Consider the following 21915-nt stretch of genomic DNA (forward strand, 5'->3'; position numbering starts at 1 on the left):
CAATACAAGTCAGAACAAGAACAGTAGGCGTGGACGGCGCAGCGCATTCCGTTTGGTGTTTAAAATTGAAATACCGCGGGAGCGAGTACAAAGCTGTGCTTTCAAATCGCTCTCGCGTTACTTCGACGTCAATCGCCGATCGGTCTGCGCAGCGCATCAGTCGAACAAGCCTACGTGCGCGACGCTTGACTACATCCCAAGATGCAATGTTCTTAAATGGAAGAGGGCGGCGTTCTGTGATTGGTCGACGGGATGTTCAAACTTGGCGTCCGTACTCCTTATATGGTCTTTCTCCGGTCAACCCCTTTACTCAATGTTTGTAACCGAGCCCCGCCCCCGCCATTCATCCGTGTGTAGCCGTAGTAAGGCATGCGCAGTACTGACGAACAAAACGGACGGAATTCAAAGTTTCTGACGGTAAAGTCCTTTGTTATTGTCATAAACTAACTGTACGATTGCAATAGCTCATTTAAATCGCATGTGTTGTCGGGCTTAAAGTTTGTACTGTGTCATGCGCGCGATGTTATGTGTTTTCAAGCGCGCATATTTACGTCAACAATGGGTCTTTGCGCGCGTGGATGTGGAGCGTGGCATGGTCGCGTGCTAACGGGCTAGCTGTTATTGTTAGTGAACTGAGGAGCGCGTTTTGGCGCTTTCTGTCCGATCAAGTTTAGTAAACCGAGACGCTGGCTTTGTACACTGTCTTGACTTAAACACACTCGATGTTGTTTTCTGTAAACCTATAACTGTTAGTTTAAAAACGCATGCAAATGTTAGTTTAAGAAAGATGTCTGTGCGCATTATGCCCCTATGGATGCATCATTTTGACACGGTGCGAATAAACGAATTAAGTTTTGTTTTTTTAGAGCAATATTGCATGTCACTCCTTCGAGCGTCCCTCAAAAGTCGTATATAATTTATCAAGTCTTTGTGTACGAGTCGCAGTGTTATGTTTGATAAGGTTACGCGTACGTGCATGCGTTTTCATTGATGAATCGCGCGCGCCATTAGGCATAAACATTGACGTGAGATCTAATACATCAACAACGGATTCGCATTTCTATTTTTCCATACATTTTGTTTTTCCATGTGTTAATTTTTGAAAACTAACGCTCGTTTTATTTCTACTTTCGTTTTTACTTTCGACTGCTTTTGCTGTGTCACTAGCATCACCCTTGTCAAAAATCATCAAGGGATCATCATTTACAGTCCATCGTGATTTAACGTTAATGCTCAAATAATCATATAAATATATAGTAAAAATAAGGGTTACCTAAAAATCTAAAACTGAGGTACTAAACGAGTCTCAATTTATTCAGTCAAAGGATCTTCTATAGAAACCCAGTCTTTTAAATATTTAAATATGTTTGAAATTGCATTGGCGCTCATTAAATGATTTTGTATCAGCTAAGTCGTGCAATTTAACAATCAGCTTTCTTAAGTATTTTCTTATTTTGGCTTAAAAAAGGAAACTCAACGTGTTAAAGGTGCAGCGAGGCTATTGTCAAACATCAGAAGTAGGTCATTGCCACAGACGAGACGGATTCATTTATCAAAACAAACACGCATGCATGCTTTTATTCCGCGCGCGCTTTACGTAACTTCAACATTTTAATAAAAACAACGAAATTCTCAAAAGTGAGGGCTGAATGTCACTTGCACATATGATATTTTTTTAAACAATGTTTCATTTATTTCTAGAACCAGTAAAAATGTTTGGTTTCCATAAATCAAAGATTTACCGCAGTAATGAGGGTTGTTGTATTTGCAAAACCAAGTCGTCCAGTTCTCGATTCACAGACAGCAGCAGATATGAGGAAAACTTCAGACTGTGTTTTGGGTGAGTAATGCCATCCACTGATTTTTGCTTTTTTAAATACTCTGTAAACAAGTTCTGATAAAGATAATGAAAATTAACGTGAATGCTTTTATAGTCAAATATTGGAATGTTTTTTTTTTCAAAATGTTTAATTTTGTTCATTAAGAGTAATGCTTTTTTATTTTGCAATCTTTTTATTGTAAAAACTTATCTTAAAGCGCTATAAAGATTTTTTTGACTTATATCTAAGTAAATACAAATTATTCTTAAATCTTTAAATATACAAATTAATTTGCTTTTGTTTTACAGTCTGTCTGAGGATAGAGTTGGAGACATCTGCAATGCTTGTGTACTGCTGGTAAAACGCTGGAAGAAATTACCACATGGGTCGAAAAAGAACTGGAACCATGTATGATTTTTTTCTTTAATTCGATTTTATTTATATAGGACTTTTAACAATTGTTTAATTGTTCCAAAGCAACTTTACAATAAAAACAAGAGAAAACACAGAAAAATCACAGAACAACAAAAGTACAGCGGCTAAGATTAAACCGTACTATCGAGCAGAGTAATAATGTACAGACTGATTTCACGGAAAGTCCGTGTTATAGTCACGCTAAATGTGATTAATTTATTTGTGTCCATGGCACAAAATTCTGCTTTTTTCATGCCTTGGACATGAATTTCTATAAAATTTTCTTTTTTGTTTTATTTTATGTATTGTTTTCTCATAGTTTTTTCTTATTTTTTTACCATTGTCGCTTGGGGTTGGTGTTAGAATCACTTTCTGTTACATTAGGCCGGTGGTTCTCAAACTTTTTCCGCATGCGGCCCCCCTTGTGTACGGTGCATTCCTTCGCGGCCCCCAAAGAAAATTTATGACAAAAAACTGTTCTAAAGTTTAACATTTTAATTAAACAAAACATATTAAGTTATACAAAGTAGTGCTGTTGGTTAGTAGCCTTATTTTTTTAGGTTTAATTACACAGAATTCATGATAAATGTATTTTATAAAATGTCATAAAACTTGGGCCCCCCGGCACCATCTCGCGGCCCCCAGTTTGAGAACCACTGCATTAGACATCCAAACCCCAACTCCAGCCGAGAATAGTTTTAAAAGCGGAAGAAAAACATGTTGAAACAATACATAAAAGTACATCCTAACCTAAACCCCAAATCTAACCCCAACCCCAAGTGACAATGATTTAAAAATAGGAAAAAATGAGTAAACAATACATAAAAAAACACGAAAAAGAAAGTCGTGCCACAGACACGAAAAACTATTTGTAGAAGTTTGTGCGGGTGACACGAAAAAGACATTTGGGATCAAGGAACAAAAAAAGCTGAATTTTGTGCCATGGACAAAAAATATATCCAATTTTTCTTGACTATAAGACGACTTTCTGTGAAATCATGCTGCAGAGTAACGTATAAAAGTACTAAGTTAAGCTAATGTCAGCTGACTTGAAAAAACTTTAAGGGGAAAACCCCTGTGAGAAAAAAGTCCTTGTGAGAAAAAACCCTTGGTGGTAAAAAAGTGCCAGACTTAGCTGATCCTATAGAAGTATATACTATATATAACATTTTATGATAATTATGGTAAAAAATGATGCAGTTGGTTGTTGCTAGGCGGATTAGGTGATCCAGTAGAAAAAAAATACTATACACTAAAAAATACTATAAGTTTTACTAAGTATGTATGTATATATGAATGAATATCTCCTTCTAAAATGAATTTTTACGTCTTATATTTTTACTTGAATCTTTTTAAAAATCTTAATGTTTTCTCCTCCAAGGTTGTGGATGCGAGAGCAGGTCCTGGCTTCAAGCTCACCAAACCCAAGAAAGTCAAAAACATTGATGGAAAGAAGAAAAGTAAACTGAAAAAGCTTCATAAATTCAAAAGACAAAGTGAGTTTTCATTGCCTTGCATTTTTATTTCCCTATTTTTTTTCTTTGTGTGATGTACGATAAAAACTTTGTGCCGGTATCAATATTCAATTACTTTGTGACATCTGTTGATGACAATACTTTTGTTTTAAACTTCATGTTTAAAATTATGATCGCTCAATTTAAAATAATCACACAGTATGATTTCTAAGGCATTTTTCAGCCCCTTTTGAATGCCAGGGGCTGTTTTTAAACATTTCGTCGATGTCAAGAGAGTGTGAAAAAATGTGTTTTATCCGCTGACACCAATGTATTGTCCTATAATTGGTACATTTCTAGTTTAATGTTTGCATGTTTGGTATTGTTTTTATAGACTCAGATGCTCACAGCACTACATCCAGTATGTCTCCATCCCAGTCTCCCAGTCACAGTAATCAATCTGATGATGGGTCAGACATTGAGACCAAGCAGAGGCGTCCCAACCCATCAAGATTCTCCTTTCTTGATCTGTCCTATTGGAAAAGGTATTATTGTCATTCTGTAAAGTGTAATGCATGTAGTTTTTTTATTTTGTACTAATAAATGGCAATGCTTGCAGGCAAAAGGTGTGCTGTGGGATTGTCTACAAAGGGCGTTTCGGTGAGGTGATCATTGATCCTCGTCTTTTCAAGCCCTGCTGTAACACCAAGAATCGCCCGGCTCTGGCGGCGGCGGTGGCGTCGTCGGAGGCGTCGTCAGACTCGCCGATTCCTCAAACGCTTCCCTCTCCTCCCCACCCAGAGGACATGAAGGAGGCGTGGTGATCCAGACTGTCTCTTTGAGGCCCTCATAGCTTTGTCTCCAGTGGTAGACTCGGATATCTTCCCCTTGTTAGATGCCTGTATGAGTTGAATTTTCTTCCCCTCACTTTTGTATTTTTTACGACTCTTTTTGTATACTGTAAGTTTTGTACTTTTTTTATAAAACAGAAAAAAAAGAGAAAAAACTGGGCATTAGAAATTATTTAAAGGGCCAGCGTTAGAAAAGTTCATGTAATCCAATTTTTTTGCTCCTCTTTTTTTTGGACGTACCAGTGTTTGTAAATATAATCTTATTTTCCATACCAGTGCACCAAAAGACTTCTGTTTGGTATTTAGTTTCATGCATTATTACAGATTAAATAGTCATGAATGATGTAAAAGCTGGATTCGAAACGAGGCATTAATGAGATGGGTGTATTTTTAAGCACATACGTTATATTTTACTCAGTCTTGCAGTTTTCTGATAGAAGTTAGTTGTGAGCTATGGTCTGATATATTACATAAATGCATTTACACATTGAATTTAAGTGGATGACGTGTGCACAATAATCACAACAGGAATACACCTCAACTTTTCTCATTTGTGATTTTCCAGCTTTGGCATAAAGATATTTCTCAGTGGTTTAAAAAGTTACGGGTCTGTAAATCTTTAGCATCTTGGATGCAAAATATCTCTCAAGTATTTAAACGGTTTATTTACACAATGGCATATAAAAGCATGCATAATGTATTTGTAGGCATGATTTGTTTTTTAATGTTATTGTTTGTATAGTTGGCATGTGCTATAATACAACAAGGAAGAGATAATATTACTGTTCTGTATACGGTCAGATCTACACTGTTTTCAGTTTTATCTATAGTACACTAAAGGTTTTCTACCATGAAATTGTACAGCTAGTCTTTCAGCCTTGATGTATTAACTTGCAGCTTTGTATATGTTTTGGATTTTTGTTTTGTTGATTGTATTTTCGCTGTGTGAATTAATTGAAATTTCCTCCGATGTGACAGAATAGCCGTCTGTAAATGACATTGGGCTCCAAAATTCAGAAAATATTGTGGAGTTGATTTGATTTTGGAGGTTCAGGTGATTTTTGGTTGTGTTAATTTCATTATGTTATTTGAATGAATGTTTGTTTTAATTCACCAGCAATACTTTGAGTCGACGTTATTGTTGCCTCAAAATGATCTCAGTTTGATATAGGTGAGATCAAAAATATAAAGTCTCAATAAAGTTCAGGGAAAAATGTTTTTAACTTAACTTTGGCACATTCTCAGTCCATGTAAATGTGCCTTACATGAATTTGTCATTTTTAACTTATGCTATTTATTCAAAGCTGTCTGTACAATTGATGCTGTAAAGAAGTTTTTGTGCACTTTCTTTTTTTATATATATACTTTTTGTAATATTTCAATTGATAAGATTTTGTATCTCAGTTTTCATCACATTGGTATTTTCATAAAACTTTTAAAGTATTTTTTATTGTCAGTGTTTATTTCCGTGCGTGTTTTAAAAGTGTGTGACGTTCAATATCCTACCTACATTGTTTTAATCAGGCATTAAAGGGATAGTTCACCCAAAAATGATTAATAAACCTAATACATTTCTTAGAAAGATATTTTGAGGAATGTTTGTAATTAAACTGTTTGTGAGACTTATTCACTTCCATAGCATTATTTTTCCTACTATGGAAGTGAATGGGGCTCACAATCGGTTTGATTACAAACATTCCTCAAAATAGCTTTCTTCGCATTCATGAAAACAAATAAATGTATACAGGTTTGTAACAACAAGTGAGGGAGACAAAGATGACAAAATGTTTATTTTTGAGTGAACTATCCCTTTAAATCGAGACCCACCTACATATTTAACTTGACATATTACTTTTGAACACTAGATGGCGCCGGATCTGCATTTTTAATACAATTTTAGAACGCAGCACAGGATCATTCCTCATCTGATATCTCTCATCAGATTTTCACACACAAAATGTAATCTGTCTTTGGTTGACAAAAAATAACATTTGTCTTTGCATTTCTTTTAGACGGAGGATCAATTATTTTAATTTAAAATATCATATGGCAGATTTCTAACCCGTGAAAAACAGTAAGCATTTTTTTACAAGTCTCTAAAACGTTCTAACTCTAAAAATGTGTTATTTTTCTACACCTTTAACAAATGCTTCACATACTATTACTGTATCTAGATTATATCTTCTGTAAACGGGGGTTCGCGAACCTTGGTGGTGGGCGGCGGAATTGCAGGGGTTTGTGAATTGATGAAAAACAATTATTATGTAAATAAATAAAAAAATCATTAAACATTTACAAACAAAAAAATATACATTTTATTAAATATTTTACACTGAATTGTATAAAAAACGTATGCAAAATGGACAGATACGTGTACCAATAAAAAATTACCAGATTAAGATACAACAACAGGTAATTATAACATGTAAAATATTACCGATGAAAACTTAAAAACTGATGAAAATGACTTTTTCGAAGTTAAACATGCAAATGTGCTATTAAATCATATTTACTTAAAAATTAATTAATTCATTTAAAATATAAAAGCAGATTTCTAACCCGTAAAACACAGTAGGCCTAAGCATTTTTTCAAAAACGTTTGAACTCTGAAACTTTGTTACTGTACTAAACCTAAAACAAATGCTTCACATACTATAACTGTATCTAGATTATATCAACTGTATTATATAGCAGGTTCATAACCGGGGGTTCGCGAACCCTGGTGGTTGGCTTCGGAATTGCAGGCGTTCGTGAATTGATGAAAAAAAATTATCATGTAAATAAAAATAAAAAAATCATTAAACATTTATTAAATATAACAAAAAATATTATTTTATTAAATATTTTACACTACAATGTATCAAAAAAACTTATGCAAAATGGACAGATACGTGTACCAATAAAAGAAAATTACCAGATGAATGTACAATAACATAACAATAACTATGTAAAATACTACAATATAAAAACTTAAAAACGGATGAAAATAAAGTAATTTAGATCAAGGGAGTTCGGCTGACAGAAACCCCAGAGCAAGTTTAGATGTATAAACGTAAATCAACTTAATCAAACTCAGATGTATTTTAGTGTTTTGTTATTTGTTTTACATTTTACATTGATTTTACACAATGAATACATAAGGTCAAAATATATGTACAAAAATATAATCAGGAGCAGTCTAAAAATGCTTGGTTATTTTTGCAGCGTTGAGCCTAAAAGGTACAAAACCAACAGTTTTAAGAGTGTGCGCAAACCAATGAAACATACATAGTAAAAAGTAAAAGTTGGATCAACTTAAAATATTCAAATTTTTAGGCATTGAAGTAATTTTTTTAAGTGAATATTCTCAATTTAAGTGAAACATTTAAGTTGAAAATGTATTAAAATAAGTTTTTAAAATAGAGCAGCTTTCACTTTTTACAGTGCAGCTACATAACACTTAAACACCTTTTCATGAATTTACTATAGTCAATATGGTTATTGTTGATTTATTAATAGTAAATAACTTAAAAAAAAAAAAAATCCCTAGGGGATGTGGTGCCCTGTTTACGACACCTATACAGTACTTATCTAATTAATAAAATACAGAAATAAACTCAACCGAAGATGTAAGTGTCACAATCAGGCGTGCAGGAGGACAAAGGAAACAAGGAGTAATGATAAACTTTGATACCAAAACAACAAAGATATTCACACATAACATTAAGAAGATCAGACCACGACTAAAAGACAAAGGTGATGACAACATAGCATGATTAAACTAAAGGAGAACTGGTGAAGAAAATGAAACTGAAAATGATCAAAAGGCAAAACACGAGGACAAAAACAGGCAAACAGAAGCAAGACTATGATAGTAGGGTTTTATGTTCACACATTTGTATATTATTTCTTCTGAATCATATTACTAACAACATTAGTGGTTATGTGTTCTTCAGTACTCTGGAAACTGACGTTAAGCGTGCCCTTTGATGGGACAAATTCCTCTTTTCTTGCTTTACACGTAAGTGTCAAAAACCACAGGAACAGAAAAACACCTAGACATTGGAAAAAAACAGTCAATGTATTTTACACATATATGTAATCAAACACAATCTCATGTCAACTCGTACGCATTTTATGAGGCGTCTAATTCGTACGACCACATTTTTGTAAGATTTGCTTTCGCCCCTGTGACTGAGGTTAGGAGCGTGGTTTCATGGTTTCATGTTTTGCTCTAAATAATAAGCGCACATATTTCTATGATACAAAATACAACTCTCGTAGGAGGAGATATTATTAAAGGGGACATTTGTAGGTGTGAGCAAAATGTGCCATTTTGGGTGTGTCATTTAAAATGCAAATGAGCTGATCTCTGCACTTAAATGGCAGTGTTGTGGTTGGATAGTGCAGATTAAGGGGCGGTTGTATCCCCTTCTGACATCACAAAGGGAGTCACATTTCAATGACCTATTTTTTCACATGCTTGCAGAGAATGGTTTACCTAAACTAAGTTACTGGGTTGAACATTATCACATTTTCTAGGTTGATAGAAACACTGGGGACACAATTATAGCACTTAAACATGAAAAAAGTCATGATATGTACCCTTTAACAAGACCTTCTACATCACTGATGATTTAGTGACACACTTTCAATAAAGATTATACAAAATACGGCTTAAAACTGTGAGAGATCAGTAAAAGTTGGTGTTTAAAGGAACAGTATGTAGGATTGTGGCCAAAACTGGTACTGCAATCACACAACTGGTGGCCAGTACACAACATAACAACATAAACATCAGTTGAGTGCTGCAACTCCACTTTTTAAATGACAATATCCTGGCCAGAGTGATATAAGTATTTGAAATGAAAATGATTTTTTAATGTCTAGTGACATATCAGGGCCATTTTATGATTAATTTATTTAAATTTCTTACATACTGTTCCTTTAATTTAACAAAAAAAAAATCCTTCTTTCAACTGAAATTGTTCAAACAAATCTTACCCTGAAAACTGTTGAGAACGGTGAACATATAAAGTACAGGGAGATTTAAAGGGACGCGGGTGAAGAAGGCCAGCGACCACGGGACTCCCAGAACACAGCAGAGGCCGAGCAGAGAAACCCAATCTTTCCAAAGCCGCTTCTTATTGAGCTTAATCTGAACATCCTGCGATCTTAACTTATGCATCTTTACTAGCACCACCGCCAACATAACCGTGTTAAAGAGCATCACCAGGCCAAGATAACCATTTACTGTAATGTAGCTTATCACAGTCTGTGTGGTTATCCAGCATCTAAACAGTTAAAAAGTCAATCAGTTAATACAATCATTTGGTTTAGAAAACACATGCTGAAGTAAATATGTGTATGAAACTTACATAGATGTGTTCGATGACTTTTCCTTTTCTTCATGAATAGCATATTTACCATAAACTGATGTGTATTTGCCAATGATACCGCATATCATCACTGTAACCGTGGGTACACCTTTAAAAAAATAGATGATTTAATACTAAGATCATGTAATGCATAATACATATTTTTATTTATAATATTACATTTTGAACCACAGGCTTATATTGTTTATTCAGGGTTTCCTTATATAGATTACTAAAGCATTCCTTCTTTATACTTTGCGCCAGACATGCAAAAACCATGTAGGCTATATATGCCTACTTAGACGTCAGAGGTGTCTGGTGACGCATTTCCAGTCATACTGAGAGTTCCTCTCGATTCAAATGACAGTAGTTTCTGCTTTCTCATAAATACAATTATATGCGGCTTGGAATACTTTTCTTTATTATTTGCCTGTTTTCGCGCTTTAAAAGACTATTGGTGCTATATCATTGTCACAGGAGCAGATGTGCTGACAGTAATAATCCATTCCTGATTTTACTGTTGTATGCAGTATTGCATGGCAACGTTTTTAGTTATAAACAGCCTAAAATAAAAATTATTTAATATATGGCCATTTGATGACCATTAATCATGGGGGGATAAATTTTGTCCCCACTGGGGATAAAAAAAAAATTAATTATCACCCCTACCCCCCCCCCCCCAAAAAAAAAAAAAAAAATCGAACCCTTTCATACATATCATTTATTTCATTTAATTTGTAATATTGTGATATTTTTTTTTACAAATGACTTCTCTGAGCTTCATTATTATTTTACTTTTTTTTTAATTAATGTGCCTTCATAATCTTTAATTCTTTTCCTACCAGTGTTTCTTTTTTTAAAGTTGCCAGCCAACGCCAGCATTTTTCATGATTTTCACAAAAGTTTATTGCCTTCTAGAAAATGTTCTTCTTAAAATATATAAACATACAAATATATTAAATGAAAGAACAGACCATCTGCTTTAAAAAAAAACCATTTGCTCTTTTTATCACCTCTTAAATATGGCTAGATTCTTCAAAAACACTGAATTTTGAGCAAAAAGCTGAGATAATTGCATTTTTGTGAAAGAATTTTAATAGAGATCAGACGCAGAGTGATCCTCAAAACTTACACGGACATACAGCTGCTTGCCCTAGGGCGATACTTCGGGGTTTTATAAGTTGCGGAACCTGGTGGATAATATCAGTAATGTGAAAAGCCAGAAATACTCATCATTGGCAGGGAAGAATTTACTCGTCAATGGTGGGGAAAGAGTTAATCAAAACGTAAATTTCTCATACTCCTCAAAATGATCTCTCTTTACTTCTAGTCATATAGTATGGCAGGTGGGCGGGGTCCAGGAAAAGATTGCTGCGATTAGCGATTAGCAATTAGCAACACGACCCAACTTCAAACGATCCAATCAGATCTCACGGACAAATACAAATCCAGCTCTGCCTTATTTCATTTCAAAAGCCAGTTTCACTCGGATACACTGTACGTCACCACGGGGAAAATTAGGCAATCGATACTTCAGTTTCATGGCAACTTTAACGTCAAATCGGCGTAGGGTCAAAATCAGAAAAAGGGACAAACCAAACCGAAGTGTCAAATGAACCCAGAAAATGCTTAATTATAATTGACAAATAACCCAGCATTTATTTTTGTTAAAGCAACACCAAAGAGTTTTTGCTCTTTGCTCCCCCTACAGGTTAGAAGCGTAATTGTCCATTACCCACTGTCATAAATACTGAGGCATAGCTGGCTCTGATTGGATTGTAGGTCTGCCGTAAAGCAAGTTTTTGTAGTTTTCACTCGGACTACAGGACCGCTACCCGACGGTTGGAAACTTCTTTAGTGCGGTTTTGGCCGATAGAGGGCTGCAAAGCGAATGTGAAAGTGCCGTTCACCCTGTTTTGAGTGGATGAACGACTGAAACTGTTTTGGAAGCGTTATTTTAAGGTAAAAAAAAACTCTTTGGTGTTGCTTTAAGATCTACATTTATGCATTTGGCAGATGCTTTTTACCAAAGCGACTTACATCAATTTTAAGCTATGCATTTAATGTGTGTTGCTACAAATGCAATGCTGTACACTCAAATAAAAAGATAACAGTAGTTATCACTGGGACCGTACCTTTTAATAAGGTCTATATGTACAAAATCGGTACAGATATGTACCTTTGAGGTACCAATATGCATCTGTCAACATGATCTCACAGAATGTCGTGTTATAGTCACAAAAAAATAAGATTAATTTATTTGTGTCCATGACATGAAATTCAGCTTTTTTGTGCCTTGAGCACGAATGTCTTTTTCGTGTCACCTGCACGAATTTCTATAAATAGTTTTTCCTGTCCATGGCACTACTTTCTTTTTCGTGTCATTTTACATATTGTTTTCTCATTTTTTCTTCCTATTTTAAATCATTGTCGCTTGGGGTTAGATTTGGGTTAGGATGTACTTTCATGTATTGGTTTCTACACGTTTTTCTTCCGCTTTTAAAACTATTCTCACCTGGAGTTGGGGTTAGAGTTGGGGTTTGGGATGTCTAAAGTTGTAACAGAAAGTGATTTTAACCTCAACCCCAAGCGACAATGGTAAGAAAATATGGAAAAAACAATGAGAAAACAATACATAAAATGACACGAAAAAGAAAGTCGTGCCATGGACAAGAAAAACTATAGAAATTCGTGCCTTGGGCACAAATGTCTTTTCGTGTCACTCGCACAAATTTCTATAAATAGTTTTTCATGTCTGTTGCACGGCTTTCTTTTTCGTGTCATTTTATGTATTGTTTTCTCATTGTTTTTTCCTATTTTGTTGCTTGGGGTTGGGGTTAGAATCACTTTCTGTTACATTTTTAGACATCCAAACCCCAACTTTAACCCCAACTCCAGGCGAGAATAGTTTTAAAAGCAGAAGAAAAACATATAGAAACCAACACATAAAAGTACATCGGATCCTAACCAAAACACCAACCCTAACCGCAACCCTAAGCAACAATGATATAAAAATAGGAAGAAAATAAGAAAACAATACATAAAATGACACAAAAAAGACATTTGGACATAATAAATGAATCACATTTTTCGTGGCTATAAAACGACTATCCATGAGATCAGTCTGCATCTTTAGGTTCAAAAGTGTACTTTTTGAAAAGGTACCACCACACCTTTTATTCTGAAGGTGTACCATGAGGTAGAGGAACATTGTTGTAGTGAATGTCATTATATAGCGATGGCTACTGTGTAGATCAGAGTGTGAATTTCCTGAACTCACCCCAGGCCACAAGACTTATTTTAAGCATGTATCTCTTGAAGTAAATGTTGAAGACCCGCACCAGCAGCAGGTACAGGTGAAAGCCCTCGATGGCCGTCCATGAGAACGTGGCCAAGAGACACCAGTGCAGTAAAAGACCTAACGTTGTGCAAACTTGATCACTCCGGTCCGAAAACCAGACGCTGCACAAGAACAAGACGTGCAGTAAGAACAAGGAGCCTGCCAGCTGTGCATGTATAATTATTGAATTCTCAGAATGCTTCTTCCTGTGGAGGCAATGATCAAGATATATTGATATAAGCACATTATACCACAAAAACAAGATGACAGATCAAATGCTAGCACTTTCCAATGAGGTTGAATTTGAGTTTAGATGCAAAACCCTCTATTGTAAGTGCGTCCTGTAAGCATTTTTTTCATTAAGCTGTTATGTTTTCATTTAGTAATTTCTCTTTAATGGCAATGAAAAGGTTATTAAGTAATTGAAATGCCTTATTTTCACAAATGTCACTTTAGTCTTTTAATTGGGTATTTAACAAATTTGCAGTCTTTTCAATGCAAAACCTTCATTGCAAGTGCATGCAAAAATCTAAAAAGTCTCCAGTCAATCTTCGCTGTCCTTACTGACAGTGTAAAAGGCTCAAAAATGCAGTCAATATAATAGGTTGCATATTCTGTAAACATCCAGTAACAAGCAAAATGCTTATCTGATTTTTTTTTCATGCACTTTAAAGAGAACATTTCACAAGACTTTTTAAAGATGTCAGATAAATCTTTGGTGTCCCTAGAGCATTTATGTAAAGTTCTAGTTTATAATACCATATAGATAATTTTTTATAGCATGTTAAAATTGCCACTTTCTTGGTGTGAGCAAAAATTAGCATTTTTTTGGTATGTAATTTAAAATGCAAATGAGCTGATCTCTGCACTAAATGGCAGTGCTGTGGTTGGATAACGCAGATTTAGGGGCAATAATATTATCATCTGACATAACAAGTGGAGCCAAATTTTCAATGACCTATTTTTTTCACATTTCTGCAGAGAATAGTTTACCATAGTTACTGGGTTGACCTTTTTTTACGTTTTCTAGGTTGGCAGAAGCACTGGGGACCCAATTATTGACCCTTTTACTGTTTGTACACAATGATGACGTGGCAACGTATGTCCGCACATATTGGCAACGGAAGTACTTTAAGGACTTTGCTAAAAATTGTTTTGCCGTTTAATGGATTCTGCTAACAAAGGGGTATTTCTGAATGGTTTGAATACTTTTGGATTTTAAGGGAAAGTATATTTGATGAACTTTTAATACGTGCCAAGAGCATTCGGTCAATATAATTTTTTTCATTTTTGACGGAAGTGACGTTAGCGGCTTTTGCATTTTAATCTCCTATTGCATTTGCTAACATAAACTAAAAATGAGCAATATAGTTTTTCATCATTTATTAATCTTTATTAATGTTAAAGTTAATGGCAATACTATTGTACATTATACACTAATGTTAAAGGGGTCATAGCGTGAAAATCTGACTTTTTCCATGTTTAGGTGCTATAATTGGGTCCCCACTCACCTAATTTGCATTTTAAAGGACACACCCAAAAACAGCAAATTTTTGCTCAGGCCCACAAAGTGGCAATTTTAACATGCTATAATAAATTATCTATAGGGTATTTTGAGCTTAAAATGTTGTAAGAGGTGCCAAACCCTGACAAAAGGCTGTTTCAAGAGGAAACCATTTTCGCATAATTTTTCATTTCACATCTACCCCCGAGAAAACCGCCCCATGGTTCGTAGACCAAAGTCTCACACCTCACCAAGCTGTTCCTCATTTCCCCCTCTACTCATTATCTCAGCTTTCAGAACAAACTGTTTATGAAATGCTATATTCTACATGCACAAACTATCTGAAACTGGTCTTGTTTGCTATTATAGGAAATGTACAGTGGTACAATGAGTTCATGACAAGAGATTTTAATGTTAAAGTGTAAAAACCTCCTAAGAACTGGATGACATATGTGGACATCAAATGTTTTTGATGTTTGCACCATAACTCGTAATTCTGTGTAACTGGAACCTGTTGTACACAAACATGGACAAATACACTGCTTCATGTTCAAAGAATTTTTTTAATTATATTTATTGGTTCTTTCTAACACCAAAATTTGGGTCTTGTGAGGTTAAGCAAACTTCATTCAATATTGATAGACACCTCCCCTCTTAGGCATAAACCAATCACCCACTGTATGATAATTAAGGACAGCCCTGAGTTTACAACAACCAATCAGTACCAAATTTATAAATGCTTTGTTCTCTCTGGATATTTAAGGAAAGTTTGTAAATGGTTCAGGAGAATTTTCTATATTCAGAAATGAACCCCTTTGCACAGCATCATGTATTTTGAGGAATCTGTAACCAGATCTATGTCCTTTCGCCAGGTATACATCTCTTGCGTTTGATTACAACTGTTTTGGATTTTGTTATGTTTTACATTTGATATGTGAGTTAAAAAGAATGATCAAACGTTCATCCAAATTCCACAATCATATCTATTTGACTCATCATTAAGAAAAACAGGATTTAATCTTTTGGAGTCAGGTAAAACAACGTAAATTACGTAACGTTAAAACGTCATTGTTAAGTGCCGGAAAAGACCTAACGCGCAAGGACGCGCGCCATGTTGTTTGGTTTCCACGATTGGGCCAGACGGATGGACACATATTATATTTTCCCCTTCAACTTCACGTATGCACTCTGGGGACACCAAAGATTTTTTTTTACATTTTTACAAAATCTCATAATATGACCCCTTTAACAGTTACAAAATTATTAAAATGTATAAGTAAATGCTGAAATTAACATGAAGATACATAAATGCTGTAGAAGTATTGTTTGTTCATGTTAGCTTCCATGCATTTAATCATTCTTATATATTCATTTCACTTGGCATAATTTCCATTCTACATGGTTTTGATTACTGTTGTTTAATCATAGGTTGGGTTCTTGACTGCTTTCACAGGGGTATGTCTTCAATTCAATGTTGTAAAGAAGTAAAATGGTTGGTATTATAACAACTTGTGGTTTATTTTCTAGTTTAAGCATTGAAATGCAATTAGGGTTATTTTAATGAACTCTTAGTAAACATGTCTTTGTCTTCTGCTGTTCTTAACCTATGTCTCTACTTACTTGTGGCTCAATAGAGGTTTTAACTCAGAACAGAGTTATATATTTTAAGAATAGACAAAACCATTTCCTGATGAAGGTTAGACATCTAGTTTGAGAATATTTTAAAAACCTGTGGATCTAAAGGATCTAAGATTTTTAGTGAAGTCATGAATGTCTGCTTTATCTTTTCATCTGCTTTATCACCGACCTAACAATTTTAACAAGATTTTTTTTATAGTTTATTTGAAAATCTGCTTACCTCTGACAAAGAAACATGATCACAACGGTGGCCGTAAACACTATCGAAAGGGCTGAGCCGACGTAAGAAATGTAGTTGAGGCGGACAATATGGATCTCTTCAGGAATTTTAGGATTCTTTCAGAAATATTAAAGACAGAAAACACATTAAAATGAGAAGTGTGATTTCAAAGACAGATTTAGCTAAAACTATACTGTAAAAAATGATGCAAAATCAAAATATTTTTCTTAACAAATTAAGTTAAACAATTTTAACTTGTTTTTATGAGCTATATCAACTTATCCCAAGTCAAAACTTCCAATAGTAGGTTGAATTTGCAAAACCAAGTTGTTTTAAAGGAGGGGTGCATGATTTTTGAAAACACTTCGGAGTTGGGACGAGTTACAAAACACACTTGTAGCCAATCAGCAGTAAGCGTTGCCTGGATTGCGTATGTGGGGGGCGGGTCTAGAAGATTTCAAATGTTAACATTGGCTTTCTGAGATCGTGCGCCCCGCCTTTAACTTCATACTGCATTTTTTACATGTGTACAGGTGACTTTTAAACTTACAATAAGCACCGCAAAAAAGCTGATGTGATTACAACTGCACACAAATTCATTGTTCGTCACGTTCGTGCTGCAACCTTCAGTACTCCAGTAACCTGACAAACACACACACGTTAATGTAAAAGCAACTATTTTATACAATCTATCATTTCCCTCCTTTTTTGGGATAGGAGTTTTTTACAGAAATTTTGTTTCATGTCAGCAAAATACACTCACCTAAGGGATTATTAGGAACACCATACTAATACTGTGTTTGACCCCCTTTCGCCTTCAGAACTGCCTTAATTCTACGTGCCAATGATTCAACAAGGTGCCAAAAGCATTCTTTAGAAATGTTGTCCCATATTGATAGGATAGCATCTTGCAGTTGATGGAGACTTGTGGGATGCACATCCAGGGCACGAAGCTCCCGTTCCCCCACATCCCAAAGATGATCTATTGGGTTGAGATCTGGTGACTGTGGGGGCCATTTTAGTACAGGGAACTCATTGTCATGTTCAAGAAACCAAGTTGAAATGATTCGAGCTTTGTGACATGGTGCATTATACTGCTGGAAGTAGCTATCAGAGGATGGGTACATGGTGGTCATAAAAGGATGGACATGGTCAGAAACAATGCTTAGGTAGGTCGTGGCATTTAAACGATGCCCAATTGGCACTAAGGGGCCTAAAGTGTGCAAAGAAAACATCCCCCACAACATTACACCACCACCACCAGCCTGCACAGTGGTAAGATGGCATGATGGATCCATGTTCTCATTCTGTTTACGCCAAATTCTGACTCTACCATCTGAATGTCTCAACAGAAATTGAGACTCATCATTGAGCCCATCCGCCTCAAGGTTGTGCGTGTTGTGGCTTCACAAATGCTTTGCTGCATACCTCGGTTGTAACGAGTGATTATTTCAGTCAAAGTTGCTCTTCTATCAGCTTGAATCAGTCGGCCCATTCTTCTCTGACCTCTAGCATCAACAAGGCATTTTCACCGACAGGACTGCCGCATACTGAATGTTTTTCCCTTTTCACACCATTCTTTGTAAACCCTAGAAATGGTTGTGCATGAAAATCCCAGTAACTGAGCAGATTGTGAAATACTCAGACCGGCCCGTCTGGCACCAACAACCATGCCACGCTCAAAATTGCTTAAATCACCTTTCTTTCCCATTCTGACATTCAGTTTGGAGTTCAGGAGATTGTCTTGACCAGGACCACACCCCTAAATGCATTGAAGCAACTGCCATGTGATTGGTTGATTAGATAATTGCATTAATGAGAAATTGACAGGTTTTCCTAATTATCCTTTAGGTGAGTGTATGTTGACAATGAAAGATCTCTCACTTGGCATAATCCAATGCAAAATAAAAATGTATAACATATAAATTACATTTATGCACTTTTCTGTCACTAGGGTGGTACCCTCAAAGGTTCACTTAAGTTCACACATAGAAATGTTGAAGTAAAGGACACCGATTATGCAAAATCCACTTTCACATGGTGTTAGTATATAATGTGTGTTGGCAGTGTGAACACAAACACCCTACGATGAGAAAAATCCACCCGATCCTTGTTTTTAAATCCTCATTATATAATACATCTTGTAAAAAAGCCATAATAGGTGCCCTTTAAAAGTACACAATAGTAATGTACCCAAAAAGGTACAACATTATATTAAGTTTTGTACACCCGTAAAGGTACAAAACAGAACCCGTACCACCCCAGTGACAGAAAAGGTAGATTTTTTTTACACAAAAACAATTAACAGAAAGTGCATACTGACCATTGCCATTTTGATCAAGATGCCAGTAGACGCAGCTTACATTTTCATTCTGCAATTACAGTAAAGCTTTAGTTAAAGTACAAACATGCAAGCAGAGTATAAAAACAAGACCGCCGGTGCATACAATTGCATTAATCTTATAGCTAGAGCATACTGTTGCCCATAGATGGCTGCACTGTGGTGCCATCTTCCACGGTCAAGAACTTAGGCGTGATGTTCGACAGCAATCTATCTTTCGATAGTCGTATCTCCAACGTTTGCCGCACAGCATTCTTCCATCTTAGAAATATCTCGAAAAAAATACGCCATATGCTGTCTGCATCAAATACAGAAAAGCTTATCCACACTTTTATGACCTCTAAAATAGACTATTGTAACTCGTTACTCGGGGGATGTCACGCAAATCAGGTAAAAAACTTACAGCTGGTTCAAAACGCCGCCGCAAGAGTGCTAACTCGATCTAAAAAGTATGACCACATAAGTCCAATTCTGGCATCTTTACACTGGCTACCAGTTAAATATCGCATACCTACAAAGCCTTAAATGGCCTAGCACCCTCGTATCTTAGAGAATCACTAGCAGAATACAATCCTGCACATACACTGCAATCACAAAATTCTGGCCACTTAATTATCCCTAGAGTATCAAAAGTGTCTAAAGGTGGTAGATCCTTTTCCTACTTAGCCCCTAAGCTCTGGAATGATTTACCAAATAATGTTTGAGTATCAGACAGACACAGTCGATCAATTTGAATCTAAACTTAAGACATTCTTCTTTAACAAAGCATTCACATAAAATGTCCAGTAAATGTACTTATCCCGCAATAGTTAGTTTGTCTAGAACAAAGCATTCACATAACTCATCTGGGTAATATACTTATGCCGCAATAGTTAGCCTGTCTGGAACCGAGCTGATTTAAACAAAAATACTTTATGACACTTGCATTACATGTGAACGGCCCCTATGCTAATAGGACTCTGTATCTCTCTCCCTCTCTCGTCCTCGACTCAGAGGACAATGAGACAAACAGACCCAGTTCCTGCAGCTGTGAACGTCATCACACCACTGATCAACTGACCGTCCTTCAACGAGATGCCCAGCCAATGCTTACCAGTGACCACAGGCGGAACCAGTTTAATTCGCGTACCCGTTCACATTCCCCGATAGTATTTATATATAGTATTTATATATACTTCAGCTCATTAGTAGAGACTACAAGACCTGAACTGGGTGTGTAAGGTAACTGAATGAGGTGTGTCACAAAAGGGAAACATGCAAAATGTGCAGTACTAGTGGTCCTCCAGGACATGTTTGAAAACCCCTGGCTTAACTTACAACTTTACTGTATACATTGCATTACTACTATGCTCGCTTTTCTAAGCTTTTCCTACATCTCTTAATGTAAAGCGGCTTTGAAACAATTAACAATTGTGAAAAGCACTTTATAAATAAAATTGAATTGAACTGGATTTCTTTAAGGAATCCTCTCACCTGATTGCTGTTAATGAACCGGAGCTGAACGGGCTCAGAAAGGTTGCTTATTTCTTTCACTCCAAGCCAGACTCCCAACACATTGTCCCCATAAACAACTTCAGGGCTTGAGTTTGTCTACACCACAATGAGACACCACAGAGGAGGGTTATAAAATGCAGATGAGACCTCTGGATGACACTTGAAGATAAGTGTTATCATCTATTGTATTTAGTCATTTATTGATTCTTTATCATAAACAAAATGCCACTGACCACAAAGAAGGTTTTGTTCACAAGTGACACTATCAAGTTTGAATTCATTTTCTCCTTAGTCCTGCTCTTCTGTAAGGCCTCAGAGGAGATGTGAACTATGATTCCTTCTTCAGTTTCCAACATTGGCTGTTGAAACAAAGAGGAAAGTACAATCCATTGGCATGTCTCAAAAACCAAGATCATGCTGCTGATGCTTGCGATTTAACTTCTGTTTCTTGTTGTTGTATGATGTTTGACCATGTGAACTTTTTAATCCATTTGTCAATCAGATAGTAAGACATCATTTAATTGACCATTTGATTGATTATTTTTACTGTCATTTGTTTTTGCTGTCTTGTGTGAAGTAATCAAATTGACCTAACACTTCAGTTTAACTAACACATTGACTAGTGATGACTTGCCGTACAACACATCACATATACAATGGACTAATGGACTTTGCCTATAAAAGTGTCTTGTTAGTACCTGTTTTTAACAGAGTTTCAAAAATACTGGTTTTACCCTTGAGTCAGACATGTCCCGTGTATAATAGCCCTCCACTGGAGTCCGGGTCCGAATCATAGAGCATCGTCTCATATAATTCTCTATACACCTGTTTGAAAACCCCATACATCATTAAATGACACCTTGCAATAGCATTTCATGTTTCGAACATAGGTTTAAAAATCTATATACTGTTTTAAAACACAGTAATCCTTTATCGTTTCTATTTATTTTAGACAACAGAACTCACCGTGGAACACTTTTGGAAGGATCTTGCATACAGGTTTCACGAACTTTATGACAAGATATGTTGTATTGTTCACGAGGAGGATCTGTAAAGATGATGCCATATTATCAGTACATAGTCCTTTAGTTATTCAAATCTGTTTAAATTCTTATCACAACACAGAAATAATAAATATTTTCATTAATCAACTGTTACTCCTCTTTGACTTTACACATGATTTCTAAAAATGAAGAACATATTCAGACTCACCTTGTCCAGTTATTATTTGGTAGGATAATATCCAAATAATGAAACTGTATAAATCTCTCATATTGCCCTCCTTACGCTGAAGTGTTGAGCGTCTGTCGAGTGAGTTTGTAAAAGCGCATGTCCTGTGATTTCCTGTGAAATTACGTCATGGTACATGTCGTAGTTTAAGTAGTTTCACTTACCTGTTTACTCACAAACACTAAACACCGTTTTTAGTTTTAGTCAAAACTTTTTATTGGGAACAGTCGTATACATTGCAATAAAATCTAC

General features: G+C 35.7%; 2 protein-coding genes across 2 annotated transcripts; one reads left to right on the forward strand and one right to left on the reverse strand.

The window, feature by feature from the left end:
• The first annotated feature begins 329 nt into the window (after positions 1–329).
• Positions 330–5982, forward strand: sinhcafl (SIN3-HDAC complex associated factor, like). Its single transcript, XM_065261568.1, has 6 exons — positions 330–417; positions 1702–1840; positions 2129–2228; positions 3616–3730; positions 4083–4233; positions 4308–5982. The coding sequence occupies exons 2-6, from the start codon at positions 1713–1715 to the stop codon at positions 4510–4512; spliced, it is 699 nt and encodes a 232-aa protein (XP_065117640.1). The 5' UTR covers positions 330–417; positions 1702–1712; the 3' UTR covers positions 4513–5982.
• Positions 5983–6889: 907 nt separating this feature from the next.
• On the reverse strand, positions 6890–21845 carry adgrg3 (adhesion G protein-coupled receptor G3). The gene is made up of 12 exons (XM_065261563.2): positions 21646–21845; positions 21400–21481; positions 21168–21258; positions 20667–20792; positions 20413–20529; positions 18922–18970; positions 17149–17240; positions 16599–16714; positions 13177–13442; positions 9897–10005; positions 9523–9812; positions 6890–8573 (listed from the first exon to the last, which is right to left on the reverse strand). The coding sequence occupies exons 1-12, from the start codon at positions 21704–21706 to the stop codon at positions 8422–8424; spliced, it is 1551 nt and encodes a 516-aa protein (XP_065117635.1). The 5' UTR covers positions 21707–21845; the 3' UTR covers positions 6890–8421.
• Between the last annotated feature and the right edge of the window lie 70 nt (positions 21846–21915).

The sequence above is a fragment of the Paramisgurnus dabryanus genome, chromosome 2 (genome assembly GCF_030506205.2).
Source record: "Paramisgurnus dabryanus chromosome 2, PD_genome_1.1, whole genome shotgun sequence".
Taxonomy (NCBI): Eukaryota; Metazoa; Chordata; class Actinopteri; order Cypriniformes; family Cobitidae; genus Paramisgurnus; species Paramisgurnus dabryanus.